We start from the raw sequence: 23,945 nt of genomic DNA, 5'->3' as shown, positions 1-23,945 counted from the left end.
TGGGTCAACTGATGCACACCTATAGTGCATATCATGGTCATGACAGATGGAGGGCTCAATAGGTATGGTGACAAATGATTTAGCATGTCAATGTTGGTGACAGAGTTTTGCTTGCCAAATACATACAGTATATCTGGTGGGGTGGAGTCCTGTTAGGTGAGGTGTCTGCATATCTTAACACAGCATTCACGATGAATACTGGGTATTGTTACAAACGGGAGAGTGACTGTAGTGTTCGAATGTATCTTTTTATCCTGTAATTACAGCTTTGGCTACCATCCAGAATAAATGCAGTGGAACGTTGATATAAAACTCATTGAGCACTGGCATACATTTTCCTAGAAGTTCAGGTTCTAGTAAATCTGTGGGTGAATGAATTGTAATGCAAGGCTGTCTCTCTAATCGCTCTTAAATTGAACATTTTGGCTAAATTGCTAATGGCATATCATAATTTTAATCATTTCAGTCCGGCTTCAAATGATGTCACTTCTTCTGGAGCTGAATTGCAACTGAGTTTTGAAACTGAAAGAAATATGAAGCATGTCTCAAAATGAAGAAACATTCCAGGATATGAGGGGACATTCAGGATGTGATCTGCATGAGCACAGTGCACTGTAAAGAAAAATTAAAATCATAATTTCAAATCAAAGATATGGTTTCATGATTAGTATAATCAGAGAAGGGGATAGAGGAAATTTAAAGAAAGAAGTGTGTTAGTTTTCAAGATAGAGTTAACAATGACATAAGCTGCTCTGTTATGCCATTTTTGACACAATACCTCTTTAGATTTATTTTGAAGTTCTTCTGCCTCCTGTTTCAGTCTAGCCTTCTCCCTCTCTAGGTCTGCGATTGTGTCGCGTAAGTCGCCAGCCTCTTTGCTGGTATTTTCCACTACAGTCATATTTGCTTTGGTGGCTATCTCAGTCTCATGAAGGCGGGCAGCGATGTTATCCGCTTGTTTCTTGAATTTTTTAGCCTCCTTCTCAGCTTTGGCCTGGGCTTCACTGAGCTGAGAAACCTGAAGTTTGAGTTTTTCGGCTTCAGCTACGATCTCCAATTGCCTTTTCCTCTCTGCTTCGAGCGACCTCTGGTATTCCTCGGTTTCCTCCTCCAGGCGCTGTTGCATTAGTTGTTTATCCTCCAGCAGCTTTTGGGCCTGCTCCTGAGCCAAGTCCTTCTGTCTTTGGAGCATCTCTGCCTCAGCTTTAAGCCTAGATGCTTCCTGTATGGCCTGCATTTTCTCTTTGAGCATTTTCTCTGCAAGAGCTCGTTGCTGATTGAGGTCGTCTTCTGCCATCTGTCTCAAGCGTGCAGCCTCTTGTGATTCGACACTAAGTCTGGCAGCGTCCTCTGCAAGGTTTTTCATATTTTCAGCCTCGTCGGCGAGGAACTTCTGTGTGTTGGCTTTGTCTTTCTTGATGAGGCGCGAATTTTCCTCCTCAATTCTGGTTTTCAGTTTGAGTAGCTCCTCCATCTGGACCTTGACTTTGAACAGCTCCTCCTCCACCTGTCCCCTTTGATTGACAGCATCGTCGACCTCATCCTTCAAGCGGTGCAGCTCGTCATCCAGGAGGGATTTCTGTTCATCAGTATCATCAAGCTTCAGTTTAACCTTTGTGAGCTCTTGCTCCACTAGGAACTTCTGTTTCAGTGTTTGCTCTGCCAGTTTTTTGTGCTTTGCCATTTCGGCGTCGGCTTGTTGCTTCTGCTTGAGTGCCGAACTCTCTGCTTGTGCTCGTTTAGCAGCTTCAAATTCAGCCTCCTTCCTCAACCTCTCGGCGTCCTCCTGAGCTTTGGCTTGGTTCGCAGCTTCTTGCTCAGCGGCTGCCTTTTGCCGTTCGGCTTCCTCTGCTTGTTGGCGGAAGAGAGCTGCCTCCCTCTCTGCCTTCTCCCTAGCAGCCTCTGCCTCTTTGGCAAGCTTCTTGGCTTTCTCGTACTCTTCCTTGAGCTTCTGCTGCGTGATGCTGTCTTCCTTCTGTTGGGCAAGGACACTTTGGACTTGCTGCTCAGCTGCACTGCATTTCAGGGCTGCTTGTTGGGCGCAAACGATCTGTTTGTCTGCTTCGACGTCGGCCTCGTCTTTCTGCTTTCTGGCTTCTTCTGCTTTCTTTTTCAGACGGTCAAGCTCGTCCTGGGCGGCCTTGCGTTGTCTGCCCGCCTCTTTCTCTGCAGCAGTGATCTTCTTAACCTTTTCCTCTGCTTCCCTCCTCCTCTTCTCCTCCTCGAGGGCAAGCTTCCTTAGTTTCTCCGCTTCCTCCTCTGCTCTTAGTTTGCTTTGTTGTGTTTCCTCTGCAATGTTCTTCAGTTTGTTCAGTTCTAGCTCCAGGTCAAGTTTTCCAGATGAAGCCTTTTCAAAGTTGAGCTTCAGAATTCGGATTTCTTCTTCAACAACTCGCCTCTGTTTCAGTGTGTCGTCTACTATTGCCTTTTGTCTGTCCATTTCAGCCTCAGATGACTTTTTGAGTAGGATGATCTTTTCCTCAATCTCTTTCTTGTGCTGGTTGGCCTGGTCTTCGAGAGCTTTCCTCTGGTAAGACTCGTCCTCAGCTTGCCGCCGGAGTCTCTCGTTTTCTGCCTCCTTCTCTTTCAGGGCAATTTCAGCCTCTGTTTTTGAACGGGTGGCGTCGCTGATCGCAGTCAGTTTCTCTTTGAGAATCCTCTCAGCCTCTGCTCTCTGGCGAGCTGCCTCTTCCTCGGCGACTTGCCTCTGATGCTTGGCCTCCTCGGCGATAGCTCTAAGCCTGCTTGCTTCCTCAGCCACTTCCTTCATCTTGCTGGCTTCGGCCTCAAGAAGCTGTTTGCTCCTCTCTGTGTTGGACATGGTCTCCTTTTCTGCCTTGTACTTGAGCTGAGTGAGGACGTCCATTTCACTCCTCACTTTGGCCAGTTCATCCTCCAGCTGTTTCCTTTGTTGCTGCGCTGCAACGACTTCATTCTTCAGGCGGTAAAGTTCATCTTCGAGGAGAGATCTCTGCTGTTCTGCGTTGTCAAAGTCGGCCCTGAGCCGAATCAGTTCCTGTTCTGCAGTGAGTTTCTGCTGAGCTGTGCTCTCAGCTACCTTCCTCTGCCTCTCGAGTTCTTTCTCGGCCATTTCTTTCTGCTTCAGGGCGGACTCTTCAGCTTTCGCTCTCTTTTTGGCTTCACGCTCAGCATCCTCCTTTTGTTTCTCAGCGTCTTCTTGAGCGAGGCTCTTTTTGTGAGCTTCTTCCTCAGCCTGGAGCCTCAGACGGAGGGCCTCGTTAGCTTTTTGCCTCCACTTATCAAGCTCTTTTTCGGCCTCTTCTCTGGCATTTATCGCATCCTCCTGTTGCTTCTTGAGACGTTCCGCTTCTTGTTGCAGCTGGAGGACAGCGCCATGCTCTTGTTTGAGTGACTCTTCCAACTTGGAGGTCTTTTCCCCAAAGGAGTTTTGTGTGCTGAGGAGATCAGCTGCGGCACTCTTCTGGGCCACCGCGTAAGCGACATTGATTTGTCTGTCCTTTTCAATCTCCGCTTGCTCCACTTGCCTTGCGGCCTCCTCGGCCTGCCTCTTGAGGTTTTCGAGGTCTTCCAAAGCTTTCTGCTTTTGCCTAGAAGCTTCTTTCTCCGCCTCAGATTTGCGTTTGAGTTCCTCCTCTGCCATGCGCTTTTTCTGGGTCTCTTCATTGACTTGTTTGTGGAGCTTCGCAGCCTCTTCCTGGGCGGCCTTTCTGAGTCTCTCAGCTTCGGCTGCTCGTTCACGGAGTTGCGTGAGCTCAGATTCAGCGGTAGACTTTTGTGTTAGTGTCGTCTCAAGTTGGATCCTGATGATGTGGATTTCCTCCTCAATCTTGGTCCTGCTGTAAACAGCCTCATCCACCTGTTGGCTTTTGTTCTTGATCTGCTGCTCTGAGAGGTTTTTGAGCTCATGCAGTTCCAGCTGGATGTTGTGCTTTTGCTTCTCTGCATTTACAGCAGCGACCTCTCTCTTGCTTACTTCTTCCTGCATTCTGAGCTTCAGCTCTTGTGCCTCTTTCTCAGCTTTGGCACTGGCCTTTGCGTGAGCTGCAGCTAACTGCTTCTGTTTGTCTAACTCGGCCTGCATCTCGGCCATTTTTTTCTGCTCTTCCGCTTTGAGTTTCTTTGCAGCTTTCTGCATTAGTGGAAGCAAATGGTAAAGAAAGGATTATAAACAAGCATGACATGTTAAAGGTAGCACTTTACATTTACCAGCTCAAAACAGTGTGGATTAAAATTGTAATTACTGCAGTAATCACAGCCTAATCACACACGCAATGAGAGCGGCTTAATGTACTGCGTTACCAAGGCAATGTTAATGTTAAAGTTAGCTCAAAGATCAATCACTAGATGCAAATTAGATGCACATTCATCAAAATTATGTTAAAGTCACGATGCAAGTAAAACAATTAATGACAAGACAATTCAGGAAAAAATGGGATGGTGGGGGATGAATCACTTAATGTATGGAAACAAAATATCACTTCACAACACAGCAAGAAAATCATATGGCATGCGACTGTAGCTGTAGCACTAACTTCCAATAACTACCTCATAATTATGTTCCAATAAAATATATGTCTACAATTTAGTTTTAATTATTGTCAAATTGTTTAATATTTGTTTTTATTGAGTGGCAGGAATAGTCTTATATTCATGTATGTAATAAAGTATGTATTGTATAATAATCATAATATATAAATAATAATAATGATAATAATAATAATAATAATAATAATAATTTATTGTATATAATCACTATGTTTGTACTATGATGTAAATGTGTGCAGTTGTTTAAGTTAGGTTTCTGATGCACATAAAAATGTTTTGTTTTTTTATTTAGGACTAAATGCTTCACGTTAAGAGTATTATTCACACCATTCATTTAGACTAGTTTCTATCTCATCCCATGCACTGGGGGTTCTTTAAATCACTTTTTGCCACAGAAATGGAATGAAAAGGAAAGGCAAAGTCAAGAATAAAAGGTTCAGATGAACTTAGGAAACCAGTTTATGACTCCAGGAATGTAAGAAGCATTGTAATGTGGGTTAAAGAATATATAGTTTAAAGAAGTGCGGACAATTACTGTATTTCTATAAAAGGCTGCAGTGAAAGCAAGACAAATAAATACACCATGAAAAGCCAAAATGCAGTTTGAGAGAGAGACAGATGTATTAGGATGACAGAGGGAATGGAAATCACACGGTAGAGCAGAAACACTTAATTATTTACCTCTTTAATGCTCAAACAAGTTAAGCATTCATCATGGCAAAGCACTGGCAAGCAGTTAAGAGAAGCAAAGAAACAAACAAAACATTAGGGTTAGAAAATAAAGTTAAACTTTGTGTTAATTTAAGGGGGGGGGGAAGAGCTGAAGAGCTGAAGACCATGATAACCAGGCTGAAACATAAGAGTCTTCACTTCGCTTTTAACCTCAGGAAATGAAGTGGCCAGACGGATAAGAAAGGAAAGGAAGACCGTAGTGAAAGAAAGAACCCCTCACTCTTAATCTACTACGTAACAATACACACAATGAATGGAGATGGAGTACGAACAGACAGTGTGCTGTATTTACTCAGTCTAGTTTCAGACTGACATTGAGAATCATGGTCTCAATGATCTGTTAAAATACTGTATTCACTTGAATAAACACTCAAACCTCGTGCATCATATTTGTTCGTTTTTTTCCACTCTTTCACTAATCCTTTGTCTTGATATAATAATAATAAATATATATATATATTAAAAAAAAAAATGTTCTTCTCTAGCTAATAGATCAGCTACAGTATGCCAATGTTTCAAGCGTAACCAGTGCAAAGGAACTATTTGTCACCCGTACATTAATGTAATGCGTGTGCGTGAGTGTGTGTGTGTGACACACAGTGCGTGCAAGCATGCGTTTTGGTGATCGGCGGGTAATCTCGTTTGTTGGTTGGTTGTTTGTTGTTTGGTTGGTTGATTATTTGGTTGGTTGGTTAGGTTAATGTTAGAATTTAGTTTGTTTGGGATCCTCAGCCAGTTGTCACGCACCTCGTCGTCCTCCAGGCGGCGCTGCGAGTCGGTGATGAACTTGATGTACTGACTAGTCAGAGTCATCAGCTCACTGTAGCGGGTCCTCAGTGTAACATACTGATACAGGGAAGAAACAAACAACAACACTCTGTGTCATTTTCAGCTTCATGTCGATGTCTTTTTCACAGTGAAACCAGTTTATGGTTAAAGCGTAACTTCTGCATTTCTCAACCTGGAGTGACTAATGGGGACAACAATTTTTAAAATTGGTCAAGTATTGAGGGATAACGCTGTAAACGAGCCGTGAAACGAGCCGTGAAACGAGCCGCGAAACGAGCTGCGAGGGGCCAGTCAGCAGCGTCAATGTAACGTTACGTCCACTAACAGTGATTGTCTTTGCCACTGACAGGCTCAGGTTGTTATTATAAGTGTCTGACAACATTATGGAAAGGACATTTTTCTTACCTTTTTTCTTGATCCCGTCTGTTTGCTATTATGTCCACGTACCGCCCAAGGAGAAGTCTCATTGTGAAATCTGAATATCCGTATAACACTGGCTCAAATAAATACGGGTGGCCATTGAATTCAAAGACCTCATCCACGTTGTTGAAATCATCTAAATATTCAGCCATGGCATTGATAAATCTTTTCTGTACTCCAACAGAACAAACTATGCCTGTGCCAGCTGGTACTCGTGTTTCCACCGTGGATGTATTCCACTATTTCACGTCACCTCGCCAGATTTCAGAACAAGACTTCTCCTTGAGCGAGACTCTCTCCATAATGTCAGACATTTATAATAACAATCAGAGCCTGTCACGGTAAAAACAAGCACCGTTAGTGGACAAAAACGATGGTGTCGGCTTAGCACCATATTGCAGCCTGTGAGCAGTTGCCGTCTAAAGCGCTCTCCCTCAATCCAGGTTGAAAAAATACCAAAGTTACCCTTTAAGTTATCAAAATATTCACTATTTTCTGGAAGCTGTATCCAACATGGCTTCTAGGAAACACACCTCCTGAATGATGTTGTCAGAAGCAGAATCCAGTTTGGTTTTCTTCAAGGGAGAATCAAGAGGATCCATGTGAGCTCTGTAGGCGACCAACTGGAGTTCGTAGTCCTAATTGAAAAAAGGGACATTCTCCATACATCAAAGTACTTTCTCTAAATACTCCAAATGACAATATTTAAAATGCAAACTAGCGTTAATGCTCACCTTGATGGTATCAATGTATGCTTTAGCATAATTTTGACACTCATCAACATTTTCTTTGTTATTCTCAATCTCCTCCAGCAGTTTCTGTTTTGAAAAGAGTTTAAATTAAGAGTTAGGCTTACTAGTTTCAATTAGAAAAGAAATGACAATAAGAACGCTGGTAACACCAAGCGGGACACAATATACCTTCTCCTTCGACAGTTGTTCTTTCAGCGTTTTGGTGTCAGTGATTTGCACGGCCTGGATCTTCTCCTGCCTCTGCTTGGCGTCGCCAATCCAGTTGATCAGCCAATCGTAGCTCTCGCGGTAGTAGCCCTGCTGGCGGCCGAGCTGCTCCAGCTCTCTGTTGCGAATGTCGATCTGGCTGAACACGGCCTTCCAGCGGTCCTGAAGACTGGACAGGTGCTGGCGGTAGTGGTCCAGCTCGACGTCACGCTCGCTGTGCACGCGCGACATCTTGTCGCTCACTGTGGTGGCCTTCCTCAGCTCTTCTTCCAGAGAATCGAACACTGGCTGTTCGCCCTCTGCCTCAGTTCGCATTTTCTACGGATATCCACACAAACAGCAGTGAGCAAACAAGGTCAGCATCACTAACTACGTAATGGGAACAGTTCCCGATTGGCTGATAGGATGATTATTTTTTTTTTCTCCTCTAACAGATGTTGACATCTCGTAAAAGAATGATATGCAGTTTACCTTAAGCTTTGCTCTGTAAGCCTCTACTTCCTCGCCATCTCTGGGCACGTTGTTAACCTCGCGCAGACAGTCCTCATACTGCTTGAGAACTCCCTCAGCACCCTGTGTGTTACGGATGACCATCTCCACAGTCTTCAGCCTGGGGGAAAGAAAGAAGAAGTAAATAAAGTAGTAAGGCATTAGTGCATCTTCTCTTAACTCTCAAGAGTAACTGGCTCATTGACTCACTTCTCGAGATAAACCGAGGAGAGCATGTAGGCGTGATCCATCTTCTGCACAGTGAGGTCAAGCTCTGAGCGCAGGACGGGAGCTGAGGCGGACTGCTGAGGGGAGGCCAAGACCTCTTGTGTCCTCACAGACACCTTATCCAGGTCCTTCTTGAGGCCCTCGAGCTTCACCTGGACTTTCTGTACAACAGAAGAAGACAACGAGAGTTAGCAACTTGTAAAGAGTAAAAAAAATCCAAAAATGTGCTAGAAGGCACTTTTATAATTTAAAAGAAACCTGTGCCAGGATTAGCCAGATGTGCTGCACAACATTTTACCAGTCAGATCAGCAGGGAGCTGAGCAGCTGCAGTAGGAGAGCAGCCAGCAGGCCGACTACAATCTCTGCAACTCTCCCTGAAAGCAATTACAATTCTCTGCTGTATTTTCACACTCTTAGCTACACTGATTGAAGATCTTACTCCAATTCTACAGTATGCCCAGTGGTTTAGTTCTTCTTTCCACCAATCCTGCCTATCACTGCCCCTTACAGAATTAGCAAATTACCATTTTACCTTCCTCTTCTTTTATCTTCCCTTCTGTCCTCTTTGTGGATGGATTTGTTTTGCCTCTAGGGCCAGTGGGTTGCTAACAGACTTACTTTACTTTATTTCAAAAGATGTCGGGTCATCAGGTTTATATGAAAACTAACCAGGCTTCATGATACTCACAACATTTTCAATTTTGAGTAAATAAATGTTCCTGACCATTTTTACTGCCGTTTCTGCATCACCTTATATTATCTTGAATAGGTAAACCAGACATTTTGAAGAGATATACGTTTGATAAATCACAACTTTGTTTAATGCACATGTTAATTAAAACATATACACAGGTTAAATACTTATAAATAATATAATAATAATATAAATGACACCGAATAAATGAGTTGACAGGTTCGTTTTTTCTCCTCTCATCAGTATAACAAACAGAATGAACGCTAGCCTTTCATATTAGATTAAATGTCATAAGTAGGCTACAATTATCAGAACAAGACACCCACATGTGGCACAAAGGGGTACTGCAGATATAAATCTTAAAAGACTATGGAAAAAATGATGCTCATTTATTTGACGACCCTAATAAAATCTCCTGCGACCCACCTGTGGGTCCCCCAACCCAGTCTTTGGGAATGACTGATCTACACAAAGACTCTTGCTAGGAGGTTATTATTAGTTAGTATTAGTTTGTGTTTCTACTCCTCAAGTAAGTTAACGGGAATACAAGAAAAGCTAATGTAAAGTAACTCTTAAGATAATCCTCCAGGCTGAAGGCAATCCATCTGATTCAAGCCTAGCGGCAGACAATAAAGAGTATAATTATGGAGGCCGGTAGTAGCAGTCTCCTAATGGTATGCTAATGTCTAATTAACATGGTAATGTGGTGTAATTAATATGGTACCTTCTGGTCTGTTGTCTTCTGAACACATTCTTTCAGAGGTTCCTTCTCCAGAGGTTTGCGGATGCGAGCCACGGTCCTGGTCTCACAGTCCTCTATACACGCACGCAGGTCCTTGATCTCAGAGATGTAGTTCTTACACAGAGTCTCATCCTGTTGACCTGTGGAGCAGCATATGTGTTAGCTTAGAACAGCATGAATCAACTGAGCCTGAAGGTGAGGTCAGGGGGGAAAAAATAGACTTTTGATGCACTGCAGGGCAAGAAATACTGAATAGATTAATAATACGATCACACAGCTTAGATTAGAGTTTTGTGTACACGACACAGCACGGTACGGCACATGTGTAACTACATGTCTACATCTTTCTAAACATTTTTCACGCTCAAATCTGAAATCACTTTTTTTTTTTTGCAACATCTATCACATATTTGCCGTGCGCATAAGCACGATCGTACATGCAGCTCTTCATGTGTTGTGACACACGCAGTTCCATATACGCTGCAGTCATAGCATACATTATATAGCAAGTATTTTCCACATAACCACACTATTAGGTGATATAATGCAGAGCTGCAAAAAAAAAAAAGCAACGTGTGAACCACAACAACATGCAGTCACTTTAGAACTCTACTCTAACAGTGAAAAGCGTGTACACACACTAGCCCGGTGAGCCGTACTGTAGCTTTGACCGGCTTGACATCACTCACCTTTGAGCTTAACAAGCATTCGTCCTGAAAAGGTGAACGACAATTACATACTGTAACGCTGCTATTCACTTATTGTATATTCCCGTCATATATCCATGAATAATCAAAAAGACAATTTGTTTAGAGAAAAGACATTTTTTTTTTACCTTTCTCCATGGAGCGAAGCAGGTATTCAAAATGCTGCGTGGACTTGGTGTAGTCCGCCTCGACCTGCATGCGGTCGTCGGGGCCGAAGATTTGCGAGTCCTGGGTGTCACGCATGTAGTCCTGGTAGTGGAGCTCCAGGTTCCTCATCATCAGCCTGTACTCCTCTGGCTTCATGGTCTTCAACTGCACAGGGGAGGGGGAGAAGAACGGGGGAGGCATTAGGAGGCAGAAATGATTTAACATATTCTTTCTGCAGAGGTTGATGCTGTAATTTGATTTAATGATGTATTTCTGGTGTCTGGAGTCAGGTTTATTTTCATGGACTGAAATATACAGAATCATTAAAGCACAAACTAAATGGTTTTGTTGTTAATTGCATCAAAGTTAGTGCACTCTTTCCAGAGATATCAAATTATCCTACAGTAACTGAATGTGATTGCAAACACTAAACATAATAAAACCCTTCTCAACATAGCCTGCTCTTAAAATAACAGACTTTATGGGCCTTGACTAACCTTCCAAAACCTTGAGTTATTTATTCAGATTCTATTAGCTATTTACAGCTAATAGAAGCTATTGGTTTGGTTCTTATTTTCTATTAAGAACAGTTAAGTTTAAAGATTTTTTGTATCTTGTGATTAAAGATTACACCTATCCTTAACATAACACCTCATATTGGCTTCTTTATGTTGCATTAAAGTGTTACCGCTCACCATGCTGATGTTCCAGGAGCGTATCTGTGTGTAGTCTCTCATCAGATACTGCCATGACAGCAAGCTCTTCATGTCAATATGGAGCGTCTGCCACATAGAAACCATCTGCTGATAACCTGAATCCAGACTGGAGTGGGAGAGGAACGCAGATATTAATTAAGAAAACAGCCGGCACTCCAGAGATCATACCTTGTAGTTTAATGTTAAACCCATTATGGATCTGGTGTAATGTGTCAGAGATCGGACTGGTTGACAGAAACAGAACTACCGTCTTAAATCCATTTACCATTAAAAGGTTATCTCTAGCTTTACATATTTCCCCAATAAAAGAACCATATTTCCCATAAACTCCTGCTGCTGTTCTCACCTGGACACACTGTCCACGGCCTCTTTGTTGACCGGAGGCACCATGAAGCAGACGGAGGGCACCACCGCCTCGTGTCCAGAGTGGTTCAGGACGCTCCACTTGAAGGGCTGCGAGTTGTTGAGGAGCGCGCACTCGTCTCCTTTATGGACGGTGATCTGAAACAAGATTCACAATTGATAAATTACACATATTAATGCTGAGGTTCTGCGACACGTTATGACCACTCTGAGCTGTGAATGAATGACAAATCACTGACCTCCTGTTGCTTGAAGTCACACACAGCCTGGATGGGCAGTTTGCCTTTGATGGAGGTGGTGGGGTTGCGTGGTTTCAGCTGGATGATGGACTTGGCTCTCTTGTTCAGGCCGGTAGCAAGGGTCTTGAATTCATTCAGCTGTTCTTTCTCCTCCTGGTGAAAAACAAACACACATGATTAGATTAAAATGATTCCCAGTTTTCTAATGGTACAGATTAAATATTTGCTTTTGTCGTCATCACCTCAATATACTTTCTTATTCCTTCTTTCTACATTTTTTTAAGAAGCCCATGTGGCATCATCGTGTGCGTGTACATCATCACTCACCACAGCATCCTGCAGCAGATCCTCCAGGCGTGTGGCTGTGGTGGAGCGATCACAGCTGTATTTCTTTTTCATGTTCTCTTGCATTTTCTTCATCTTGTCCTGAGCCTCTTTCACATCGGCAAAGAACTGCAAGGGAAGGACATCAGGGGGGTCAGAAAATTTAACTCTATGAATATTGATGGATATACAGGGTCGTTGGAATTTGACAGATCCATTTTATTTATATTTCTTTATTTTTATAATTATTTCTTTATTTCAAATGTTTAAATTAAAAAAAATATATATATTTTATTTATATATTTATTTTTTCTATTTTAGTGTATTATTATCATTTTTAATTATTATTATTAATGCCATTTTTCTCCTCCCTTGTTTTTGAATACTTGTTTTTCAATTTACAGTTACTATCTGTTATTATATTTACAAATTGTATTTGTTATGGCTTGGGTTGTTGTAGTCATTTTTCTTAAGGAAACGATAAAAAGCATGATTCCAAAAAAATACATTTATCACTGTTCCATACCTGGTAGTAGGCTGTGTTTTCTTTGAGATGAGCCTCGATACAACAACACAGCTGGAGGATCCAGCTCCACTGAGTCTGCAGGGCGGCTGTGAAGGCCTGTAAGAGACGTAATGACGGTGCATCAGTTGAGGCCTCACTCAGCAGCTTTAATACCGTATGTGGAGTTTAACTGGGCTTACTAGAGTAATTACCTCAACAGTCTTCTTGCCAGGATGTCCATCCTTGATAAGTTTGTCTCCCATGGTCTGGAGATCTTTGACTTTGTTCTCCCTCAGCTCCAGCTCTCGCATGAGACCCTGAACAATCAGAATAAAACAGTCAATGACAATCTTGGGAGAAAAATCCTGTGTATTCATTTAACTAATTTATCTAAAAATCTTCTTCTTAAACACACCGAGTAGTTGTCTTTCTTGGCCGTCATGTTGGTGTTCCTGTCGCTCCAGTCGAAGTTGACCTCCTCCTCCTCTTTGTCATTTAGCCACATCAGTTCCTTAGTGGCACCGCTGATGAATACGTGGAGTGAATCCAAGTTCCTTAGGCGGGACTTGGAAGTGTTCTGAAAGAAAAAATAAATGAAAATACCAACAGTTGATTAAAAGAATCAGCACTGAAATACCTACGACTACAACTTAAAGCCTTTCTGTTCTGTGCAGTTTGAAATATGAGAATATTTACCAGCAGTTTGCCGTACTGAAGGTCCAGTTTACCCATGTATTCTCTGTACGAGCCCTTGCCGTTAGGAGATAGCTGGCTCTGCAGAATATGAAAGATGCGACAGAGGTTACTTTTACAATCAATAACATGTCAGACAGTATGTGATCCCTTCTGATGAGGGTGCAACTGTACCTCGTCAGCCCTGGCCCGTTCAATCTTGGATCGGAAGTCCTCCACAGTTTGGTGCAGGCCTCTGTGGCTGCCCAGCTGGGACTCCACAGACGGCAGATCGGAGCCCCACTCGGCTTCATCGATGCGAAGCTGGTTCTCCTCCACCCAGGCCAGGAGGTCTTTGACATAGCGAATGGTCACGTCATCCATCTCAGGCCGCACCTTCACGGACTGCTGGGTGACCTTCGTCATTGGGGCCCTCACTACGTTCGTCACTACGTTCGTCACGGAGGACTTCAGGCGAAGGTTGTAATCGGTGCGCAAGTTCACCAGGCGCTCATGGAGGCGGTAAACCCTGCGGAGATGAGAAACAGTACTTTATACTGCTGCTTTTTTTTTTGTATTCAGATCTGTGTCTTTCAACAGTTTTGTAACAATGCAATACTCATAGCACCCACCTGCGGTACATCTGCTCAGCCTGAGGGTGGCGCCCATCCTTGAGTACCTGCACATCGTTGAAGAGCAGGCGGATCATGTTGTCGGCCTTGTCCAGCTCCCTCTCTACCTCTGCTGTGTGCTGAGCTGGTTTCCCTGCATTCAGCAGACGAATGTCCTGAAGGGATGAAGGCCAATTCAAATATTAATTTTCATCTTCTTTTCAAATGCCAACGAAATTAGAAAGGAAAACAGTCTTGTGACGGTGATTGACACATAAGTACCAGCCCTTTCTCTGCCTGAAGGATACTAGAGATTCCTATGAATTTTTTTTTTTACTTTACTTTTCTGCAGCTTTGCACCACATATTTGGCAGATAACTTCCATAGAGTTTAGGTACAATATTTTCTTAAATGTGATGTTTGTAGTGAGTTTGCATTAAACTAAATGGTGTGAAAGAGGCTTAAGAAGTTTGTTCTTTGGCCTGAATAAGATCATATGAATTGAATTTAGTATTTACAAAGTGTGGGGGAAAAAAAGGTAAAAATCCCAAACTCTTTGGTCACAAAGAAATCAACAAAAGCCACATGGTTGAAATGATCATCTTCTGGATTCTTCTACTTTTTGAACACATACCAAAGTATAGTATTTCTAATGTTAGACCTGAGATGGACTCACCGTCGCCAGCAGGGTCTCCAGGTGGCTGAGTTGGGTATCGCACGACCCTGACTCCATTTGGACTTTATTTACGATCCTCTGGAGCCTCTCCAGTCTGGATGAGACAGGGTCAATAAAGAAATTAAGATCAATAACACATTATGTTAGTCAACGACATCGCATTCAGACTACCAGAAGCTAAAGATCACAACTCACAGCCACCTGGGTTGCAGCAAATACTCCCAATTTATGTGGGTCGCTCACAAACGCCATTCCTCAACTCTCTTATAAAGATTACAGGTCCAGCTACGAGGAAGTCAGTTCTCCTCACACGCTCATTGTGTCTTGGGAAAATACTCCTCCATGTAGCAGCGCAGAGGGAGACCAAAATGTCTTCTGACAAAGACATCCAGTCTGCTCATTCAGTCATTCCGCATCTCAGAACCATAAACAAGGCTGCAAGATGACTGGACAATCTCGTGACACAAATACCATCCCAGTTTCCCAGGCATGATGACGCAACGCTACTCCAAATATATAAAAAATGTACAATGTCTCATCCTATTTCACCAGACCTAATTACATCTTTTTATGTGTCCAATTATTAGGGACACATCTGGCTTGTTTTGTCTTTCTCCAAGCAGCCAGAATATTTGGTTATCTTCTACCAAAGTAGGAAAATGATGCAATAAATCTGCAACTAAAAAGCTATGATGTTGTTTGATAAAGAAACAACTTTATTTACCTTTAAAGGTAAAGAAAAACGTAATTGGCAAAGATGTATTTTTTATCATAACTTCATGTGCATTGCTTTGGTGTTGGAAGGTTAGCAGGTTAGCAGGCTAACGTTAGGTAACCTTGAGGCTAAAGTTAGGCTACAAGCCAGTTCCATTTTTCAGATATTAGTTTGATAATATTAGATGTTTTACTTCTATAGTGTTCTGTTTTGTTTGCATTACATTCCTTGATTGGGAAAAAAAAACTAGTAAAATCAAAAAATGAATATATTATAGCATATCCTGACCTCTCAAACTCGATCCTGAGCAGCCGTTCTCTTTCCAGGATGGCCACGTGAAGTCGACCCCATTCTTTCTCCACATCAATGGGATGGTAGCCTGGAGGGACCTTCACCTGACCAGCTTGCACGGCACTCTGTGGGAGCACAATGAGTAAAGCCATCGCTCAAAAGAACAGAGAACAATAAAATACAAAAGAAGAGGAAATCAGGGTTAGCTTGCCTCAAAGGACTGGTAGATGCGTTTGGACTGGTTCTTGTCCGTCTCTTTCACTGGCAGCTCCGTCTCTTTGAACTTCAAGAACTGGCGCCAAAGAAGCTAAAGAAAAAAAAAAAATACACAAACAGAAAGTTTAAATGGTAATTCATGATTTTCCTTTTTCATTCATTTAACTTATGTCTTAAAGGTATTAAATGCAAAATTGGGAGCATTTCTATCGCCTCCGTATGGCTCTCAACATGGCGACAGCTGAGCCAGTGGCTCATAGCTAACGGTGCTAACAACACTAACAGTGAAAACAATGGCAACAGTGCTGACAGAGCTAACAGTGTTAACCTGGGGGGGAACCGAGGGGTGGTGCTACGCTCACGCGATGGTGCCGTTGGTTGGAACGGCGTTATCAGCTGTAACCGCCGTATGAGAGCAGTGCAGAGTGACGGCCATTAGCTCGCCAGTGGGGCACGCTAACATGCACGAACATGCACTAAAAGCATGCGCAGCAAAGCAAAGCAAGAAGAAACTCGGATTACAACACACAGAGAGGGAGAGCGACTTCATTCTCTGCTCAGGTAGACATTACTCCGTTATATCTTTACAGAGAAAATAGTTGTTTGCTACTATATTAATTATCTGGGTATCATATAGAGCACCTTTAAGTTCTAGAAATGCATTTTTGTTCCAAGACATCTGAAAAAAAAGCCTTTACATACACGTAACAAATGGTGAAACGTTGACTTAACTCGTGTAAATGACACAACGTTATGCAACTGGATCGGCGAAATTAATTTATCCTAAATAGGATAAGTACATTAACACGTCACGCTACACTTGTAACAGTCTGTACACAGATGGGTGATGTCCTCCATATGTTCATTCCCATGACTGGTGTAAATTGAGCTGAACTTTTAATGAGTCAAATAACTTCACTGCCTGTATTACTAAAGAAAAAGGTTACTCGCTCTCTAACCAGACTTTAAAGAAGCACACCCAAACCGCTACTTTTGATGATACCGCATTGCTGATAATTTGACTTCAATGAGAATGAAGAAAAATGCTGAAGTCACGCTATGCTTTTGTTCTGCAGCGCTGACAGGGAGTGGTACAGCGGTTATTCTCTTTAGAATTAGGCTTAGCGTTATCTATCTGCCCTTTGGCTGCATATTCTCCAGCACTGCCCCACCTACAGTACAACAATGTCTGTGAATACAGTCTCTTCTATTTGCCCAAAGTTAGACATTATGTAAGCAAGTTCTTTGATCTAACAATGGAAACCTCTTTTGCACAATACTTATATTATTAAGACATGCACTGTGTTTTAATTCTTTTGTGTTAATAACATAAACAGAACTTGTTTATGAAGAGCACTTTTGCTGCTCAAATGCAAACATAACAAAGACAAGTCTCTGGCAGAGAGGCGTAATATCAGCACATCATCTCACCTCTATCTCCTCATAGCTGGCGGGGAACTTCCTCTCCTCGAAGATGGTGATATGGTGGCGCATCCACTGTTGCAGAATAGTCACCAGCTCATAGTACTCCTGCCAGCGCAGCTCCAGCTCCTGCAGCCAACACAGCAGAAAAAGAAGACAGTCAGACAGAGTAACAACAACAGACAGGAGGGCGCTTATTCTCCTGTGTCGCCATGTCCGATCACTCACACGCAACGCTAAACTCAATTAGGTACCAAACAATTCAGGTCCTGTGTGAGTGGACAAGGAGGCGGAGAGGGGAAGTGGGGGTGATGAAGGGGGCAGAGGTGGAGGAGATAGTGGGAGGAGGAGGAGGACAATGGTGGGAGATAGACAGACATATTTCTCCAGTTCTCCCAGTCAGTGTGTGCCGTTATCAGAAAAGATGTGAGTTCAGTATTTATCTTTATGTTTGGACTTGGTTTGAAATGCATCACGACATTAAATGCCCCAGCATACCATTAGTCTAATGAGAGTATACACTACGATGCGTAACAATACATATGAGCCAATCCCCTTCGGTTTACGCAGTGTAAACACCACAGGTTGCTCATTTCCTAGTTGGTTTCACAAGACTTCTATTTCTCTTTGAATGTCTGGAAGCACTGGAAAACACTGCTGCTAACAAAAGCTAATTTATAAGGAGAGTCACAAGCCTGTTCAGGTTTGATTGAATCTGATCAAGCATTCAATCAGATCAAATTATAGTCAACATTTGTGTTACTCTGAAGACGGATTAACTTAAGCTTTCATCCATTTTAAGCTTAAAGGAGCAGTGTGTAGGACTTAACGGCATCTAGTGGTGTGGTTGCAAATTGCAATAAACTGAGTACACACACAGTTATGAATATTATATTCCATTTCTGCCAATAAATCCACCAAAATGCTACACACTGGACCTTTAAGTTGAGCCTCAACCAAGATTCATGATATGGAACAAGCTCTGCTCACGTTAGATCTGGCGCCACCCTCTACATCCATCCGGGGCATGACATCATACAGGGATGACACGTAAGTGATGATGGACTTCTCATCAGGGTGTTGGACATCCACATCTGAAAGGATAAGGTGAAATCGCATTATATCCCATCTCATTATTTCATATTGCAAATTAATGATAACAGTCAGTAACTTGTAGAAACAACGCAGCATAACACACACAAAAAAACAAAACAAGTCTGGTGTTTCAGATTAAATCGCCTTTGTGGCCAGTCTTACCCTCAGGGTCCAGTAGGCGTGTCACTCCCAGGTCTCTCTCTGCCACACTGAAGGCCTGTTCCAGGTTCTCCATGTTGTTCTGTCGGTACACTTTGCCCATGTCGATGAGTCTGGGACTAAGGGGAACACAAAAATGGACAATCAATCACCAACAGGGTCCAAGATATAGTAATCTTCAGGGGTGGTTCATAGACTTAATATGAGGATGGATGACATGACAGTTCCCCAAAAGTGAAGTCAAAACCTCTCGATGTGGCTGGCTGCAGTATTGGTCATAAATCCCGCCCCTCCATGTTAGTGGATGGGTCACGCTGACAAGCTGCGGCCTTGCTTGACTCGTGATTGGCTCAAGGGGGTGTGTGGGCGGGGTAACAGGGTGGAATGGAGGGCTAAATGCCAACAACATTAACATTAATGCAGAATTAATGCAGTCTGTACAGGTCTGGTCATGGTATGACACTAATTACAGGTATGACAGACCTGTACGAGCACCTGCCTTTTTGTCCTCTGGGTGTTTAACTCTCTTTGGCAGACGTCAGAGCATCTATAGAAGGAATGTAATTTATAGAGCAGCTAACGTAATCGAAGCTGGCACAACCTGACTACCAGGACAGACAAAAAGGTCAGCACGATTGAATGAACCTCATCTGTAACGTACGCATACTGGACTATTACAGATCTTCCAATCATAATACCATAAACAGCTTTAAATACATTATGAAATCCATAAATTAAAATATGCAATGCATATCCCTCTATGATATATAGTAAGCAAATACAATGTGTGCTCTAAGCAACAGGTGGAGCAGCTTCATACATCTCTCTGATGAGCAGAGTGGAATGACCCGCGTTCTGCACATAAACAGGAGACGCCTCCACATGGCGGATCTCTCGAACAGAGTACTGTTTTGTCGGCCTAGAGGAGCTGCTCACTCTCTGTCCCTCTCTCCCATGAAAGCTACGGGACCTGCCTCCGTGGTGGCCCAGCTCGTCGCCGCTGGAGCGGGCCCCTGAGCTCTGGGAACCCCGCCCTGAGTCCCGGGAGGATCCCTCTGATGGGATATCCTCGCACACCATGACCACCCGGTCGGCCACATCGCTGACGGATCTTGACGCGCGGCCAAGGAAGCTGAGGCTTCCCTTCTTCTTCTTAGACTTCTTCCTTAAACCGAGCATCTTCGGTCCTTGTCCAGTGGCGAGTAAAAAGGTTTTGCTTTAGTGGACTTAAAGCTTCACAAATCTTTTGATGTTTGCATGTAAATCCATCCTATGCATTCTCCCAGGAGTCCATCATCATGTGAAGATCCCCTTAATCCTTCTGCAGGGTTGCTGCGATGACAGAGCCTCCTAGCGGTACAGCCAAGTCACTGCTCCTTCATCAAGCTTTCTCTACCTAAATTCGACTGTGAATTCAATCTGTAAACTCTGGACAATCTTGAATTCTCTGAACGAACGCATATTCCACACCAGGATGCCCCGAACTAAGCCTAGGCACGAAGTAACGCCACAGTTTTCATGTAGCAGCCACAGACAGCTACAGTTACGCCCACACACCACACCCATGACCTCTATGAAAGCCAGCACTAATCCAGCCTCAGGTGGCTCCAAAAAAGAGAGAGAGAGAAAACAAACTTCCAGGTACACGCTCAAGTTCAAGGAAACTTGCCACTGCAGGCATCTCTTTTCTTTGAATACATAATGGCTCCAACGTGCTCAGCATTTAACTTTCTCTCATCTACTATCTGGACTCCTCTCTGCACGAATCCCTTTGTTAAAAACATCTAAAAAGAAACCAACCAACAGCAAACTGTGTTGACAAATCTGCCTGAGAAGTAAACACAGGTACGTTTCCCAGGATGCCACCACACAAAGCCATCCTTAACCACTAATTCTACTATAAAGACACAAAACAACTTTAGGGGATTAGCATGTTTGGTGTTCAACAGCAAGATTTCCCTTTTTAATACTAAGCGCCCAAACAATCTAATAAAATAATCTTGTTTAATAGAGGAATTATCATTTTAAAGTGGTACAGTATTAGTCATGGCCAACGCCTGCCAGTGGTATTCCTAGCCTAAAGGTCTGAAATGTTCATGGAGAGGCATTAATACTGATTTTATTAAAGCAGCAGTACCGTCAGGTGCAGTAGGTAGAAAATAGGAAATTTTTATGGGAAAAGTAAAGCAAAAATATCAGGTTTTAAAACTGGATTAAACAGATAAGAGTGCATGAAATTAATAAGAGCACACTGCAACTGTACGGAGACTCTGCACTATTAGATCTATACCGCCGTGCTAATTGTGTTTCCATTAAAATAAATCAGATATCATAACATAAAAAAAGACACGCCATGGTCTAAAACTATTTAGACTAGAATAGAAACATCTTGTCAATACTGAGAATGGGATTTAATTACAGAGGCGTTGTGAAGTGTAATCTGACATTTGAAAGCGTGCCAAGGTCCCACTCCTGGTCCAGTGCACTCGATATTCAATAAAACTCAACATGTCATGACAAGACCTGACATCTCTGATCGTATTAAAGAAGCCCTGCATTTTTCAAAACTGTTTCTATTTGACATTGTACGGTAAATATTGAGCTGATATAGTTGTACTCTCTTTATGTAAAATGATTCACATGCTACTGCAGTGACTAGCATACTCTTGCTACCGTCTGTACAATCCCGCAATTAATCAGCAATAACTTGTGTCACTCACTGGTGTTTGTGTATGACGGCGTTGAACAGTTTGCCGTCCCTCCAGCTGGTGCTGAAGTTATCACAGCGGATGCCCTGGTAGCCGTCCGTCATCCTCTGGGACCAGAGCAGCAGCTTCTCCTTGGCCGTCATGTCCTCTGACAGGCCCCCGATCTGAATATCTGAGATCTAAGATAGTATATAAATATATATATATAAATAGAATGTTAGGAAGGTAAATTATGTGTTAGTAATCCATATTGAAGAAATGTGGAGGAAATTAGTCATTAGTGGAAACCCACAAGATACAATTAAAACTAAGTCACCACACACCCGTGGTTAATTTCAAAATAAAATGTTAATATCACCATTTGTCTCAGATCAATTAACACCTTTATCATTCTTTGACTTAAAGCTGCAGTCAGTCAATGCCATTATGAGCACAGGAGGAGGTTTAGGTTTCAGATTATCTGTCTCATGCACTACTGTCACGATATAGTGATAGCTTTTTATTTTTTATTTTTTTAATCCAATTTTTGCTCCAAGTTACCGACTGCAGTTTTAATACCGTTCCTGGTTTGTTTATTAACATGTTGTATATTTATTGGGAGTTCAGAAGATTGAAGTGTTCTGACTTGGCTCACAGGATGCAGCAGGATCTCTGTCTGGTCTAGTCTGGGAAAACGCCGCTGCAGCTGTGGCATCCAGATAACTTTTCATTCGGGGAATTTGGGGTTTGGAAAGATGAGTCATAGGCATCGGGTTTTCCATTTTCTGTGCCTGTGTGTACTGTATACATTATTATGTGTGCGTGCCGCCATTCACATCTATACCCTGCAAATCTGCAAATCTTGTTAAATGAGGAATAAGCTGTCATTGAAAACAAATGGAGTTATGTCACCCCTCTTCCAGATTATTTTAACCTGTGAAAAAAACTGTGTAGGCTATATACAGTATGGATGTCTAGCACTCATCTGGATGTTTTGATTAAGTCGGTCCTAGAGTAACTATTAAAAAGATCTTCTGTGCACTTTTTTTTACTTCAGAGCAAACAAAATCGTATTTTCTCTGCAAATTAACTTAATTGAAGATAATCCCATTGTGAGATTTAACGCTACATTACATGATAAGAAGGGAATTTTCCTCTCCCCTTTGATCCTTATGACTCACCAGCAACCACGACCCAGCTCTTTTTCCTCTCTATTCTATCAAAATATAAAGACTCGACTGTATCTACTGTCACCCTCACCAGATCACCACTCACTCACCACCACCGTCCTTTATTTCCCATGTTAGGATTCAGCTCTTTGTGACCCGAACCTGATTCATCTGATATAAGAAGGGAGTGGCTGAGTCTGCCTATTAGAGGCTGATGCCGAGGGATTTCTGCCTGGCAGCTCTTTGGCATACACAGGAAAAGCAGGAAGAGGCCTGGGTGTGCGGGATGTGGTCGGGAGTGTAGCATGTCAACAAGTTGTACACTCCTGGAACTCCCTCCCCTTGGGAGTCAGGGAGAGAGTGACTCACACTTACACACCCTGGTGGTGTTTTATTTCTTTATACTGTTCATAAATCAGCCACAAAATATGCGACGGTGGTATGCTTTAAAATCTGTAAATGCTTCTAGAAATATGGTAAGAAGTATTATGTTTTGATAGCAAAATGTGGTTTTTGAGAGGGATTTTTTGAAGAGCAGATTCCGTTGTGATTGGTTCCAGGGAGGAAACAGCAGCCGACAGGTGCAGATCCCAGAGACAGAGGTATAAAGCGATAATATAACGGAACATAACACTGACAGAAGAGGAGACCTGGAAGTGAAGGATGATGGTCCATATTAACCCAAGGGTCAGCTTGGGGTTCCCGTCTGCGATGTCATCGTTTCTGATGTTAACCAGCTTGACCTGAGAAAAACAAAACACACAGCGAGCTTATTTTCACCATCATGTGAAAACACGATGAGGTGTCTCGTGACAAGTTCTCAAGGTTCAAGGTCAATCGTTTTCTGTGTCATACCTGTCGGTGTCTGAGGAAGTCCAGTGCTATCTGTACATTCTGCAGTTTGTGGAATCTCATGCGGCCTTTCTCTCTGGGCTGAGGAGGAGAGGAAGGAGATACAGAGGTGTTTAGTCACATGGTGTACACCAGACTGTCCTTTTAGACGATCCTTTTGGTGAACAAAAAGCATTCAATCAAAACGGAGAAATTAATGGGAAGGAAAACAGAAAATCAGATGGAAAGACATTTAACAGAAAGAATAAATATAGTAATAATATCAGGTAAATCTGGTGTTTTTTTATAGGAATTAATTCTGATAGCTATGTATTTTGATTTACAGTATTCCATTCAAATGCTGAATTTTGTATCTTTGTCTCAGTCCTGTTATTCACCAAACATAGGGGAAAAAAGAGAGTATGTTGGAAATAATAAATCCTTTAATTACAGCAGGGAATAAGCATTGGTTGAGCCACAGTTTTGTATTATTTAAGTCATCTGACTGTAAGCTAAGAAGAGCTCATGATGCATAATGCTTAGTTTGTCCTTTGAATTTCAAATGTAAATCAGGAAAGTAACGCTGAGCAAAAGAAAAAAATACAAACACATCAAAATACTGCTACATGCTAAATTAAGTATTGCTTGCGCCAAAAGCTGCCAAGTTTATGAATGGGTCCTGCAGCACCTATTGATGACTAAATATTAATATATCAATATCCAGCAGCTGCATGCTTAAAGCAAGCCTGTCAATGAAAGAAGGGAAAAAAGGCAACAAAACACTCGCCATGGAGGAGGTCTGGATACCATGCACAGCCA

The 23,945-nt window shown here is 42.5% G+C and overlaps 1 protein-coding gene across 1 annotated transcript in view; it reads right to left on the bottom strand.

Moving 5' to 3' along the window:
• LOC141779856 (plectin-like) overlaps positions 1–23,945 on the bottom strand; it is a 182,201-nt gene that overhangs the window by 46,343 nt on the left and 111,913 nt on the right. Inside the window, exons 5-32 of the mRNA XM_074654881.1 lie at positions 23,151–23,228; positions 22,946–23,038; positions 21,160–21,326; positions 18,443–18,558; positions 18,176–18,279; positions 17,195–17,314; positions 15,759–15,854; positions 15,545–15,672; positions 14,542–14,635; positions 13,887–14,041; positions 13,450–13,783; positions 13,279–13,356; positions 12,998–13,159; positions 12,795–12,899; positions 12,604–12,699; positions 12,081–12,206; positions 11,754–11,906; positions 11,498–11,652; positions 11,131–11,257; positions 10,417–10,600; positions 9,564–9,721; positions 8,127–8,305; positions 7,899–8,037; positions 7,389–7,745; positions 7,203–7,286; positions 7,002–7,106; positions 6,007–6,105; positions 779–4,111 (exon numbers count right to left, since the gene is read on the bottom strand). Coding sequence (XP_074510982.1) covers positions 779–4,111; positions 6,007–6,105; positions 7,002–7,106; positions 7,203–7,286; positions 7,389–7,745; positions 7,899–8,037; positions 8,127–8,305; positions 9,564–9,721; positions 10,417–10,600; positions 11,131–11,257; positions 11,498–11,652; positions 11,754–11,906; positions 12,081–12,206; positions 12,604–12,699; positions 12,795–12,899; positions 12,998–13,159; positions 13,279–13,356; positions 13,450–13,783; positions 13,887–14,041; positions 14,542–14,635; positions 15,545–15,672; positions 15,759–15,854; positions 17,195–17,314; positions 18,176–18,279; positions 18,443–18,558; positions 21,160–21,326; positions 22,946–23,038; positions 23,151–23,228 — 7,125 coding nt within the window. The remainder of the gene's footprint in view (positions 1–778; positions 4,112–6,006; positions 6,106–7,001; positions 7,107–7,202; positions 7,287–7,388; positions 7,746–7,898; positions 8,038–8,126; positions 8,306–9,563; positions 9,722–10,416; positions 10,601–11,130; positions 11,258–11,497; positions 11,653–11,753; positions 11,907–12,080; positions 12,207–12,603; positions 12,700–12,794; positions 12,900–12,997; positions 13,160–13,278; positions 13,357–13,449; positions 13,784–13,886; positions 14,042–14,541; positions 14,636–15,544; positions 15,673–15,758; positions 15,855–17,194; positions 17,315–18,175; positions 18,280–18,442; positions 18,559–21,159; positions 21,327–22,945; positions 23,039–23,150; positions 23,229–23,945) is intronic.

The sequence above is a fragment of the Sebastes fasciatus genome, chromosome 12 (genome assembly GCF_043250625.1).
Source record: "Sebastes fasciatus isolate fSebFas1 chromosome 12, fSebFas1.pri, whole genome shotgun sequence".
Classification (NCBI taxonomy): domain Eukaryota; kingdom Metazoa; phylum Chordata; class Actinopteri; order Perciformes; family Sebastidae; genus Sebastes; species Sebastes fasciatus.
The sequence above is the reverse complement of the archived record's forward strand: the minus strand, read 5'-3'. Positions and strand labels throughout refer to the sequence as shown.